Source organism: Simochromis diagramma, unplaced genomic scaffold, assembly GCF_900408965.1.
Source record: "Simochromis diagramma unplaced genomic scaffold, fSimDia1.1 OVJJ01000596.1, whole genome shotgun sequence".
In the NCBI taxonomy this organism is placed as follows: domain Eukaryota; kingdom Metazoa; phylum Chordata; class Actinopteri; order Cichliformes; family Cichlidae; genus Simochromis; species Simochromis diagramma.
The window spans coordinates 23,153,586-23,168,495 of NW_024387245.1; the positions used below are offsets into that span (position 1 = coordinate 23,153,586).

Below are 14,910 nucleotides of genomic sequence, written 5' to 3' on the forward strand. Positions count from 1 at the left end.
TTCAGGATTGTTTTCTCATCCTTGCTGCAGCTCCGACTGTCCACTGTGCATTCTCTGAGCACTCGGCCTCAGTGAGTTCATGGTCCAGGTGTCACATTTGATTTGACCGTCCTAATAAAGAGGCGACAGGATCATTTTCTCCCCTGAACCCGAGCCACTCAAGCAGCCCCAGCAATGCTTCTACTGCCCCAGCAACACCAGTGCACCATAATTGGTGTGGACAGTCTTAACGAAAAATCTCTACACCACTCTTCTGATATTCTTATTGGGAACGGTGAAGGTTGGAAAGAGTCTGTAAAAGGAGATCGGTGCTCTGCTAAATGAATATAGTGCAGCCAGAGCCTCTAGAGTCATAATTTTTTGATTATCTGAACCTTACAAAACATACAAACGAGTTGTGAGTTTTCGTAATTTTAGACACAAAAGCAAGCTAATTATTACAAAAATGCACAGGCACAACCAAAAAAACATTGAAAATCAGGAGTGACCAACATATGCAGACTTTGTCACACTTACAAGCACAGTTAGTGTTTGGCCTCGGCATTGAATGTCGCTGCAGTTGGTGTATTAAGACACCAAATTCAAAGATCACCTTTTGGATATCTCTGACATGGGACCAGGTTGGTTTAGACACAAAAAGGAGGAGCTCAAGTGAAGGTGGGTTGTAAAGTGGCTTGCAGATGTAGAGCAACAGCAGCCAGGTGGCTTAAAGCATCTTAGATATCATGCCTTACATGAGATTTGTCAACTCTGTGCATAAAGAGAATCAACTGATATGAATCAATTTAATTCAATTTAGTTTTAGTTTTATAGCCTTAAATCACAACAACAGTCACCTCAAGGTGCTTTACATTGTAACATAAAGAGCCTACAGTAAGAGGATCTATTAAGCATTGATTTAGACTGCTTCATCCAAAACACAGCATCTACACTGCCCACCATGAAAATAGTGTGCATTATCAGCATAATGTCATCACCAGCTTTTTGTGTCGTAGAGATAAAGAGCTCCTTCTTTCTACCTTCACAACCTGAAAATGTATATATTTTCAGTCTTGTAGTCTTCAGAATCATCATCGACCATATATAAGAGTTTGATGTAGCTGTTGTGAAACCTCAATCTCGTGGTTTTTGCCATCACCAACTTGATGTTTTGAAGCCAAACGTGATGAGCGATAAGACTAAGAAATCAAGGGATTGCTCGAAGGCTAGCAGCTTGTCAGTTACACAGTAATCAATAAGTAACAAGTTGTACTCAGTACATCTATAAACCAGTGACTGAACCCATACCCTCATCAGGACAGTGTTTGCTCAGCTCATAGAGGAGCTGAGGGTTTTTCCACAATCTTCTTCAAAACCAGAAGAGTTGGCCATTAAAACAAATGTAGGTTTAAGACACATCTGCATGGACTTCACTTTTCAGACCCAGAAGGTACAGCCATCTATTACGGAAAGACCCATCAGACCTGCTGGAGACACAGAAGTCTGCATTCACTTCCCAAAACCTGAAGACAGACTTTGTCACGTCTCACTTTCCAGCCACCGAAAACTGCTATCGACAGCATGAGACAGAGATAACAGCATCTGTCAAAGCTTCTCCCACCGACACACAAACAAACATCACAAGTCTCCTCTTAGCAGCCTGAAATCCATTATTACAGATCGATGGCAGTCTGTGAATATGCAGGAGGTCAGAACAAAAACCCCGAAAACGGACACAAGCTGTATTCCCACAGTCTGAAATTGTAAGACAACGCACACAGACACACACACACACACACACACACACAGACAGTAACTGCTGGTAATCTGTGTCATAAAGCAGAGTCCGACTCATTAATAATGCACCTTGTCTGCTTGCAGCAGGATGCATAAAATGGAAAATATTTAGGTTCAGTCACTCAGATTTTCAGCACAATTTGACTCTGAGTGGATTCATTCTCTTCTGGAAACATTAAGGTAATCCCTGGTGATCATATTCTGTATTTTATTTTCCGCTAAAACAACCAAGCCAACAATGACTGTATCCTATTGATAAATAGACTGTGCTATCTAGAAATTAGTTTCCCTTTCTACCTAATTTCCTGTTTTCTGAGATGCTTTTAATGTGAAAAACTCCATAGGAAACAACTTCACAGTGCAAAAGAGATGCAATATGAATACATGTTGAATTTGTGGTATGTAAAAGGAGAAAAGAGGGATCATTGTTGTATCATTACATGCACATTACTCTGAATAAACCATGTGAATAGCGGTTCGTTGATTCCACACCAATTTGCCCATCATTTTCCTGTCATCCATAATTCAGTCGCAGTCACGGGCGGACTCTGTCCTCCATCCAAACAATGGACTCCTCCTCCTCCTCTCTTCCTCTCTCCCTCTCTCCCTCTTCCTCCCTCCCTCCATTTTGCCTGGTTAACCCGGCTGTGAGGTGAAGAAGAAGTGAAGTGAGCAGACCGAGGCGGGTCACGCTGAGATTCCCATCAATAATTCATCGGGCCGCTGCTGCCTCTGCTCTTGTGTTCAATTCCCCTGACAATCACATAATACCTCCACCCCCAAAAGAGAGAGAAGAGGATGGAGCGAGAAAGAGGTCCAGGGGACGAGAAAATGGTGAAAGAAACAGATTCAAAATGAGGGAGAGGATGAGGAGGAGGTGTCGAAAGAAACAAAGTAAAATATTTAAACAAGCACATTTGTTTTCTTTTAATATATTGTGAGTGTGCAAGTTTATATTGTTTCTTTAAATTTCAGAATTAGGATTTGTATGTGACTTCTCTTTAAACTGCCGTTGCAAAATGTACTTGCCTTTATAGTATGTGGACACAAAGATACTAGCACATCTGATGAAGAGCAAATCCAAAGGCTCTAAAATGTAGGAAATTGCCTTTTTTTTGTTCTGCCAGACAAAAGTGACTGTTTCATCTGTCCTGACAATTACTTTTCAAGTGGAGACAGAGGTTAATAGGAACACATGACTTGGTTATTAAGATTTATTTATTATTCCAACCAAAAAAGGTCCTGGTGGTTGACTTTCCATCCACCAATTGAAACAAAACCTGCTAAGGGTTTTTCGTGAATATAACGATTTTTGTCACCACCCAAAAATCCAAATCTGTGATTTTTAAATATTTTTTTGTGGGTTGTGGGTTCAATTTACACCAGCGTGAAATAAATACTTGTTTATTACATGACTGAGAACAGGGAAATGCACAGACTCTTTGCCTTTAATCCAACCCACACAGACCTCTTTAAAGGCAGGAACTGTTTTCTTATATGAAAATGTACAAGTACAGGAACTGGGGCGTCCAGTTACATTGTTACACTGACAGTCATGTCAGTGTAACAATGGTTAGAATTTTAGTTAATATTATTTTGAAAAAGTAAGGAGAAATTGTGACGTACAATGATTCATACATGCACTGATGCATCAGCATCAGTGCTGAAAGCTACTTAAGTGTCTCAAGAATACTTAATCTTAGTCCAAAACAGCAAACTCACTGCCTTTATTATTTTGTCTAATGTTTTTGACCACTCAAAATTCTTTACACAAAGCCACAGTCACTTATTCTGGCACTTATCCTACCGGACACTGGGAGGAATTTGGGGTTTCAGTATCTTACAGAAGAACACTTCAAAATGCAGGCCAGAGAAACTAGGCTCTTTCTATTTCTATTTCTATTGGTTATTGAGCCACTCTACATCCTGAACCACAGCCAACACCAGACCATAGCTCTCGCCTGCTGTACACAGAAACCCATCCGAAGCCCATTTACAGCTCAGTATCTCAGTTCCTTTCATTGTGTGTGAAGAAAGCTTTAATAGTGCAATCAATTCAATTTTCAATTCATTTGAATTTTATTTATATAGTGGCAAATCACAAACAGTTCAAGGCACTTATTACTGTAAGGTAAATAATACAAAGACAGATCACACAAAACGCAAAGCTAAAAATTATAGACAAACTCGGAACAATAAGAGTGATACGTACAGAGAGTTATTCATGTTTGCTGGACTTAAAATGTTTACATTTTGGCAAAAAAATTTCTTCACACTAGGTTCTGAAAAAACTTTCTCCAATAATTTGCAATGCGGGACAAGCGTATGATCACTGAGTTGGGTTCACATTTGCAGAATTGTAGGCTGATTCACGCTACTGGTTATTCTCTTCCTCATCACATTAGTGATTAGGGACAAGTACTTAGAGCTTTCCAGTGCAAATGTATCCACAGACATAGCACAAGGAAAAACTTTGTGGGCACTGGATCTGTGAAGTCTGTATCATTGACTTCCTTGTCACCGACTTTTCCAAACTGACCTAAGTGTATGTGCTGAACATTAACCGTCATCATTTGAATTTCTCTACCTACTTCTATGCAGCATGTAATACTTATCTAACATCAAATATATATATACAGCATTACTGAAATTCTGCTTTCTATATCCATCCATCTATCCATCCATTTTCTTCCACTTATCCAGGGCCAGGGATACTTAAACACCTCCACTTGGGGCACTAACTCATCCGTGACACAGACTAGGTAATCCGCTCTTTTCCGACTGAGGACCTCGCCCTCAGACTTGGAGGTGCTGATTTTCATTCCCCCTCACTTCACAAACCACTCCAGTGCAAGCTGGAGGCCACCACCTGATGAAGACAAGAGAACCACATCATCTCTGAAAAGCAGCGAGACCGCCCAAGTGGAAGCCATCCACTACTTGGCTATGCCTAGAAATTCTGTCCATAAAAATTATGAACAGAATCGGTGAAAAAAGGCAGCCCTGGTGGAGTCCAACCCCCCCGGGAATGAGCCCGACTTATTGCTGGCTATGCGGACCAGGCTCTTGCAGCGGTTGTATAAGGATCAAATGGCTTGAGGCAATGGGCCAGACACTCTATACTCCCTCCCGAAGCACCTCCCACCGAACACTCAGAGGGACAGAAGTCCACAAAACACATGTAGACTGGCTGGGCAAACTCAGATTCACCCAAGAAACCGCATTGTTCCTCCTGTATCCGAGGTTCAACTAACGGACGGACTCCTTTACAAGACCCTGGCATACACTTTCCCCAGGAGACTGAAGAGTGTGATCTTCCTGGAGCACACCGTCTGGTTCCCCTTCTTAAAGATGGGGAACCAACACCGCGGTCTTCCAATCCAGAGGTACCCCACCTTATCTCCACGCAACATTGAGGATGAACCTCATCCACTCCCATGGCCCTTCCAACAAGGAGTTGTTTGACTGCCTCAGTGACCTCACCCCTGGTGATGGACGACTCATCCCCTTCATCCCCAGATTCTGCTTCCTCTATTTTAAGATGTAGGGAAGTTGCTTGATGGTTTGTCAGAATCTCTTCGAGGCAGTCCAAAAGTCTCTCCTACTGGCCTCTCCGAACTCCTCCTACAACTGAGTGCCGGGTGGCGGCCAGACACGGAGACCCTGGCGGACAGAGCCCCAGCTGCCAAGACTAGTGGTTGGGACATGCTTTTTAAAATTAGAAAAAAATGATAATGCTTTGTTTTTCCATGCCCACAGTCTCACAATGATTTCCTGCAAAAGACCCTGAACAAAAATATGTTTATAGACTGAAAAGCATTCAACCCTCATTTATTACTGAAAACTTTAGTTTCCAAAGTTTAGCTGATGGTTTATTGTCGAGAAATAAATACAAAAAATAAGCAAATAAGTGGACTGAATGAGATGAAAGTGTATCAACTTCCTTCTGTAGTTTTCCTACAGTTTGTTCCGACCTGCATATTTTTTCCCCAGAAATATAATATGGATCATATTCAGAATTTACGGACAAAGGCATTACTAAGACATTTCTAGACAGAGTCTGAGATGATAGGGAGAGTAAAGAAATTGAAATATATGCTTAAAATAACCACATAATTATTATTGTCCTTCATTGCTGTGACTGTAAAGACCATTATGATGGAGAATTTAGCTACCAGATAAACCTGTCTCCAAGCTCTCAATTCTTTTCTTTTCCCCGTGCATGCTGCTCCTCCCTCTCCTCTCTGCTCATCTCAGGGTCAAGGGAATATTTGCTCCATCTATTGTCTGAGTGTTGCAGCTCTGACCTTTGACCCCACCTCTATTGGTTCCTTGTAGCGTTGCTGATCTAAGGATTGCACCTCCCTGTTTCTGCGGTAATTTTAAAATCACCGTAGAGGCGAGAGAGAACAATGGAAAGAGCAAAAGAGCAACATCTGGCAAACACTCAAATAAAGAAACAAAATATTGACCCATTCTCTGAGAAACCACAGGATGCCAATTACACATCAAGAATCAAACAGAATTAATATTTAAAATCAAGGCATCAACATGTAACATCTCCAAAGCTGATTTACATTATACGGAGAGCGCTTTTCTATAGCCTAGCTTAGCCCAAAGAGCAGACGTCGCAGCCAAGTCAAACCATGATGTTTAGACTTTGTGTAAAACTACCATTGCTTTTGTGTGCACAAGAAATGTAAGAAACAAAACAGGAGCTGGAAACAAAACAAGGTCAATAGATAACAGCAATTTAAAAAATGATGGCGCTGGATGAGCCACAAACCCCAGTTTCCTGAGTGAAAGTCCAGTGTGGGCTGAGGCCAAAAGAATTTTATAGCCTTTGTTGTTGTCTCGTACATTTTATTCTGTGAACCAGCTTCATAGCTATTACATAATATTTATAGTAAGCCTATTGCCAGAGGAGGAAACTACTGGCTTAGCAAAAGAGAGAGAAAAAAACACTTTTCCACTTTTACTTTTACAGTACTATTATGTCATCAGTTCTAATGTACTACAGTTTCCTACTTTAAACTGATTTACAGTAGAGAAGAATAACAGCAGTATCTGTATATTTTCCCACACTCTTTATGGTAATATACTGCGTAAAAGGTTGTGCAGTATCTTACACATACTACAGTTGTTTAGATAAATGACAGTATGTTATCATAGGTTTCTCATTATACAGCCATTTAAATTACATGAATCCCAGTGTAGCTTTTGACAACTGCTTTAGACAACAAAGACACTAATAAACAGAAAACTTAATTACCTTTTACTCTATAAATCAGACATTGTACACTTAGTTAACCACCTAAATAAAAAAAAGGATTATATTATATTTCTCAATGTTTAGAATTAAATAAGAAGAATCTTTAGCATTGGTATAATAAACTGCAGGCTTTGCAAAGATTTGAAGTTAAAAAAGACCGAGAGTGTGAGATATGCAGTTTAATCCTAGGGAAAGCAGATGAGTGCAGCTCACTCAGACAGAGGTATAACTGTGAGGCTGTCCTGTGACATTTTACAACACACAGGGGAGCACAGATCACATGAACACTCCCCTGCTCTCTTCCAGCTCCAACCTTCACCCACTCTCTCCTGTCATTTTCTATTAACCTGTATCGTCAAATACCAGCATCGAAAATCAAAGAACCCCTAATGAAATTACAGTCAAATCCTGCAGAGATAATCTCATCCACATCAGCAATCTACAGACAAATCCAGCCTGCTTAAATACTGATTTCCAATCGAATGTTAAAGAATCAGCGCTCCATGTTGGGCTGATGTCACGCATTGTTATAGTCAAGACCTTTTCTGTCTCTGCAAAACTCAGAAGGATACTGAACTGGTTGCATCATATTACAAAGTACATCATAAGATGTGTCAGATGAAACCACGGCAGATCTGAAGGTTTAAGAATAAGATAAAATCTTCTTAAACTCTTAATAAAAACCCTGCAAAAACACTGACATTCACAAGGTATAAAAAGGGTTATCACAGCGATAAAATAAGAGAGGACATAAGTTCATAAAATGCTGTTACGATGTTATTATTAGTAGGAAAAACAACAGAAGATATATAGTTTTAGGAAAAATGTAGGAACACCTTTACATTGACATATTACTAATAAACAAGCTGTTTGTTTTAATTAACTGCGTACTCATTTGAATTTCTCAAGTGCAATTGTTTTTGTTATTTGGATAAATCTTTTAATAATATTTTGTTATATGACTGCATTGTATAGATGAATAAATACATTTTTAATTTCAAATTTGACCCAATCATTCATCATTTGTATATTTTGCCTCATTTATTTTGATTTGTGTTCTTATTTGGTAGATTTTTTTCTTGACATAAAGTGTTTGTTTTTTTTTATCTCTTATCTCATTACAGCAACAATAATTAAACCTAATTAAAATATTATGATAATATGAGTATTATAAGAAAGCTGTAATGATATAAATTGAAAGACATATACGCTGTATGATAACAAACATATTTTATTAGATTAGACCATATCTATTATACTTTTGGATAAATAGAGTTTATTAAAAAGGAAAAAATAAATAAATGAATGAAAAACTGAAGAGATGCACACACATGACAAATGCACATATCCAGGAGTGAAAGGGATCAATTTCAATTTACTTAATTTCACCCACAAAATCCAATATCAATATCCTATATTCATGGAAAGTCCTGGAAATGTATATAAACAAAAGAAAACCCATAAAACAGCCATGCTGAAGACTTATTGTTGGATATTACACTGACTCTATAAAAGCAGCTAGATATAACATTTAAAAATGTAGTAATCTATAAACACATTAAGCCGGTGAAAACGATTTAATGTATTTATCTGTGACTTAAAGAAATGTATAAAATGATTATTTGAATGCTGTATGCTATCATCTTAGTGTCACTGTATGCGCTTATAATCATGCAGGTTTTAGAGGGTTCATTAGTCTGTGTGGGAGATTTTACAAACTCATAATGAAGCATGTAAATGTGCAACTTATCAAAACGTTATAGTTTTTATTACTTTTATAATGAACATTTTCAATTTACAGTGATTATTTACGGAAATGATGAATAAAAAATAAAATACAAAAGGTAAGAATTCCTTATAATGATCATTTTAATACAAAGATTTTAATTTAATACTACTTCCAAGTAAATCTGCATTTGTTCTCTGGTATCTTGTATGTACTTTTGTTTGTTTAGAGCTACTGAAATCAAGAGCATAATTAAAATGAAAAAGATAGTGATCCCCTAAAACAGAGCATTTACCAGATTTCTTTATTTAGACTAATTCGGTGCCGATTGTTTCTCCTATGAAGGCAGCTGGGATTAATTAACTTGAGTCAACCAATAAAACTGAAGTGGATTTCAGTGGATAGCAAAATACAGGCAGACATTGTTCCTGAGAATCTTTTTTAAGCTTTTAAAGATTATAATATTCCCAAGTATCCCAGACTCTACAAAGTCTACTCGTCAGAAATCCTACCAAAGTAGCTGCGACTGAATGTTTCACAAATCTGTCACTTTGCTGCTCCACATGTCACTCTTTTTATTTGAAAGTGAAAGCCACGTGCCTCCCAAATTTAAAAACAAGGTATATGGGGTTTTTTTTTTTTATTAAAAAAACGAATTAAAATACAAATTGATGCATTTTGAAAACTATTTATTATTTAAACTTGAAACATAAAAAGTTGATGTTTAATGGTTTACCTAAGCAGTACAGTGAAAATACTACTACTACTACTACTACTACTACTACTACTACTAATAATAATAATAATAATAATATCCTTGTTGGGGCTGCCACACAGTTTTTACATCCATTTCATTCTTATTTCCTCTTCTTTCTTACTTTTTAATCTCATGTTTATTTGTGTTTTCTTTGGAATTTTGCATAAATAAAAACAATGTAAAAGCATATTTACACAGAGTGAGGCACTGACACTACATATATAAATTAAGCTTACAGGTTTAACACAACAGGGGTGAATGCACCACTGAAAATATGCAGGTTATAGCTTAAATATGAAATAATTACAAACTTCACACATCAGGTAACTACCGTTTCGCTTAAGCCAGGACACCATGATGATAAAGTATGCTTAGTGTAAATGTAATAATTTGTAATATTTTGGATTGTCTTTGTGTTTTCTCAGCTTTTGAATAGTTATAATTTTGCATACATAAAAACAATGTGAAGGCACATTTCCTGCACCTAAAATATCTCGGCACAGAGTTTTGGCTTTCCTTCCAAAGGAAAATCAGCAGTTTTATGATTAAAGAAAAACATTTTTAATCTGTGTTTTTAACAGGGCATAATTTACTGAAGTTTGAATTCATGTTTGTTTAACAATGGTCAGAAATAAGAGGAAAATACAAAGATTTCTATCAGGTGAGGTAACACACACTTTTTGCCTTTATGTATATGCGAAGCATTTGTACTTATCTGCATATTTAAAACTTCAAAATGAGTTTTGAAGCCACAAGAAACCCTGGCATATATTTTTAAAACAAACAAAAAGAGAATAATTTTAATGATTTAAAGTAAACCAGATAAATATAAACACTCATCATTTGTGCTTTTAATGGGACATAATGAAAGTAAAGACACAATTTTAACAATATGGGATCTTGTTTAACTTATATAAAAACAGCAAAAAGTCATATGTGTGAATGACTGTGCAAAAAAAAAGTAATTTTGAATCACTCACAGTGCATAAATCATGCAGTTTATAGCAAAAAAAAAAATGCAGCCCTAATGAAAAACACATTTTTTTTTCAGATTAACATGAAAAAAATCATTTTTAATGTGATTTAAATAAACTGGCCTGTCTTTGTTTTTTCTGTTTTTGCATGTAAAAACAATATAAAGGCATATTCGTATCGTGGGAGACACTATCAAAAAAGTTTCATAAAAAAGCTGAAATGATGTGGAGCTATAATTTACTCCCAGCAAGCAAGCTATGAAGTATGCAGGCATTAAGATGTGGACGTGCAGTGGGTAGTTTAAAGTCGTATTCTAAACCACGTAAATACAAATACTGCTGTCACTTGTGCTGCGCTTTACATTTTAACATGAAAATAAAGAACCTTTGATATAATTTAAGACTCTAAAATTACTACATATTCAAAGAAAATATCTCTGTTGTGATAAATAGATGACCAAATCCCAATAGAAACATTAAACGTTTATCACATCTTGGTGTGAAATTAAATGCAAGCCTTTCCATGACCTGACCTTTAAAAAGGGGGAACTGGCCCGTTTTAGTGCTGCTCCTGCAGACAATAGAGGCTGGGTCAGGGAACAGGTTCCTCACTAGAGGGGGCACCAGACCCACCGATTCTGCAGACCTTCGTGTGTTTATGTCACAGCTTTCTGATCGCTTCAAGCTCCACACAATCAAAAACAGATCCTCCTGAACGCCCCCATCACACTTCTCCACCCAAATGCTAATGCAATCGCAATGCAATAAGCATTTAAGGAGCTAATGACAGTAAAAACACCAGCATTATAAGAATATTCAACCCTGAGAATATATATTTACACCCGCGGATGCACATTAACAACCACAAATTATACCAAAAATATTGTGCGATGTTTAGCAGGTTTTATTGTTGTTTTATTTTCTTGGAATTTTAAACATATTTATTATTAATCTGGGTGTTATTTAAAGCAGAATAACTAGTAGATTTTTTGTGTTAGTGCAGCGTTTTCCTCGCTGCCATGGAGGGACTGGAAACTGAAAGAGGAGGATTGTTGGAGGGAAATCCCATGACCTTGTCATTTCCCATCGATCCTTTTGTGTTATTGATCAATAATGGTAATCATAACACCGGTGAGTCTAAATAAATCCCATTCACCTAAATTGGAGTGGCGCGTGAGGAGCCACGAGGAGTGAGAAAGAGAGAGAAACCAACCAAAATAAAGCCAGCAAGAAGATTAAAAGTCAGCTAGTGATAAATGCTGAGGAATCATTTGAGGATATTTTGTTTTAATGTGGAGGATTTCTCCTTTTTCTTCTCGCTGTGGCACAAAAACAAAGCAAAGCAAAGCAGCAGCAGAGCAGCTCAGGTTGTTTTCCTCTCTTACCTGCCAGTCTGAGCGCGGACATTCTCTGAAACTCGGGCTCCTGCAGCCACTTCCACATCCTCCTGAAGGTCTCCCGGCCTGACTTTAGTTTACTCCAGGGTTTGGGGTTCCTCAGCAGGTCCGACAGGGTCCCCTGGGAGCGGCACAGCACCCTCTGGGCGAAGATGGCCTGGGGGATGCTGTACCTCTTGAGCTCCGCCGTGATCCTCTGCGCAACCTCCTTAGTGTTGATTTCTTCCAGCTGTCCCGAGCTGTTCCCCCCCTGCGTCCCCGAGGAGGAGGGCGTTCTTTCCCGGGTGGAAGCCAACACGGGCCCGTGGGATGGAGACTGGAGGTGGGGGTGAGAGTGGGGGTGGTGGCCCGCCGAGGAAACGACCGGGTGTCCCGGGTGGTGCATTCCGTTCAGGTGCGGCATCATCCCGCCAGCCGGAGCGCCGAGGCCTCGGTGCTGGTGGTGGTGGTCCCCTCTGGCCAGCATAGAGGCTGTGTGGTCGAAGTTCAGCATCTTGTCGTGGCTCCCATGCGTCGTGGTTCCGTAATTGTGGAGACCCTGTTGGGTGTTGTGGATGGAGCCAAGGCCGTTGCCCAGCACCGGGGAGAGGTTCTGACCCATCCCGGACATGTGGTCCTTGTGGTAGGGGCTGTAAATGTTGTTCATCCCCGGCAGTCCCCGCTCGTCGCGCATCAGGGTGAAGCTCCCGCTCACGTTCCCGGAGAGCCGCTGGTGGTGGTGGTGGTGGTGATGGTGGTGGTGGAACTTGTCGGACACGGTGGAGATGGGGGGCAGCGGCTGCAGCGGGGTGAGCGTGGTGTAGGTGCCGCTCATCCCCATCCCGGGAGAGGAGGTGTCGCAGGGAACGCTCATGGCGTGGTGCAGCGGCAGGGACAGCTCCGGCCGGTACTCCCCGCTGCCGTCAAGTATCGTGGCCATGCCGGACACCATGGCCGAGCGGGAGGACGCGGCGGCGGCGGCAGCCAGGTCCTGGTGTATCCGCAGGGTGGACGCCGCCGCAGCCGCAGCCGCCGCTCCGGGTCCCGACGAGCCTCCGCGGCCGTGGTGCGGGCTGTGGCCGCTCATCAGCTCCGCATCAGGGGCCACGGAGCTCACCGCCACCCCGCCATGCAGGCTGCCGATGCCGTCCATTGTCATGTCCGTGTTCATGGCGTAAGCGTCCAGGTCCTTGGCCAGGCATCTATAGGCGTTAGTGTAGGCAGTCTTCATTCATCTGTCCTCTCAGTCCATCAGGTCGAGCAGAATTATCTCTCCTTCTTCTCCTCCTTTCTCTCGCCGCTTCTCCCGTGATGCGCCGGGATGGGTCAGTAGCCGTGTCCCCGTGTTTCCTCCACTCCCTCGGTGTGTTTCCCCCCCGGTCCTCCTTAAGGCCTCTCCAGCTCGCTCTCTTTGTAAAAAGTGTTTTATCTCGATCATACGGGCCTGTGCGGTGGCTCCCCCATATCCAGCCCTCTCCTCCTCCTGTGTTGCTCTGCTCCTCAGACGGGAGCTGTCCACGGTCCCCTAGCCGACCTCTCAACCCAACCTGCTGGGTGAGGAGGCGGAGGGGGGAGAGGCGAACTCGTATACGGGGTGACTGACGGTGGAAGAGATCAATTAGAGGGACGGAGAGGACTGTGGGGGCGTGGTTGGCTGAAAGACAGGCCAATCAGCGTTAATGATTGCAGCTGTGGGCGGGATCACCGCTGTTATGATTTCGGTCTAAAGAAGACTTCATACATATTTTTATGTACTAGTTTAACATTTTTGATTAAAAAATAAAGACCAGTCCCCTGCCATTTTCTGTGCTTATTTTAATTATCTATTTATTTATTTTCTTTTATTAAAGTTATTGAGATATTTTACTCAATGAACTTTGTACACCACATTTTACTGTATTTTAGTCTGATTTCCACGTTTTGATCTTCTTACGTTGTGATACTCAGCTTTTACATAGCATTTTGCTGTATATCATATAATTGTTTTAAAATGATCGCGCTAGTGGGCTTCTTAATATTATATATTCAGTTCTTTATATAATATTTAATTGTATTTAATGAGCTGTTTTACTCTATTTAGCTTTAGTTCTTTTTAAATGATAATTTATAGCATTTTACTTTAAATGTTTAAATGTTATTGAATTACACTAATCTTTTTGCATGGCCTATTGAGATATTTTATTTTGATTTTTACTCGTTAAGCTCCTTACTTTACTATATTAAGCTGTTTACATGATATTTGATTAAATTTGTTGAGCCATTTTACTTTATGGAGCCAAATTAGAATTTTTTTAACCAACTGTCTTATTTTCTTTAATCTCATAACTACTTATTGAGCTCTTATTATAATAAATAAACTTTTTTGCTTTGCATGTCATTTATTTACCTTCTTCAGATTTTTGGTTTTGTCATATCCTGCTTCATTTAAGCTTTTTTTTTTAATTATAGATTTTCTTTCGTGTTTTGGCTGCTGTACCGTTATTTGCTTTTTCCCAGCTTCTGGCATAAAGAATATATTTATCTTGTTTTCTTATCTAATATTTTTAAATATATTTTAATGATGTCACCAAGAACATGTATGACATGTCTCCTCCTGAATTTATGGTATTGCAGTATTGTCTGTCTGTATATTACTCCCACAAACTGTGATAAATTAATTCTGAAATGGTAAAGACTGTGCTGTACTTGTGCAGTGCAAGGCTTAAAGGTCATTATTGACATTGGGAAGGAGTCTGTCTGTTCTGGGGCTTTCTGTCATGTTACACGGCCTTCAGTGGCACATCTTGTCCAGTTTTAAAGACACCACCATGAAGAAGTCCTTCATATTCAAATTAAATTTTTATTGTTAACTTAACTGACAGCCTGATCTACTGGTGACACAACCAGAATATAGTGAGACCTATTCCAACCAAAGTTTGAAATATAAGGCTTTACAAGATTTAATTGTTCCTTCTAAACAAATCTGTTTAATTATTTATGTCATATAGGGCTTTACATTAGACATATAAATAATTTAATACACATGACTG

General features: G+C 39.6%; 1 protein-coding gene across 1 annotated transcript in view; it reads right to left on the reverse strand.

The window, feature by feature from the left end:
• Positions 1-13,535, reverse strand: part of onecut2 (one cut homeobox 2) — a 37,071-nt gene extending 23,536 nt beyond the window's left edge. Inside the window, exon 1 of the mRNA XM_040053382.1 lies at positions 11,891-13,535. Coding sequence (XP_039909316.1) covers positions 11,891-13,112 — 1,222 coding nt within the window. The 5' untranslated portion in view covers positions 13,113-13,535. The remainder of the gene's footprint in view (positions 1-11,890) is intronic.
• Between the last annotated feature and the right edge of the window lie 1,375 nt (positions 13,536-14,910).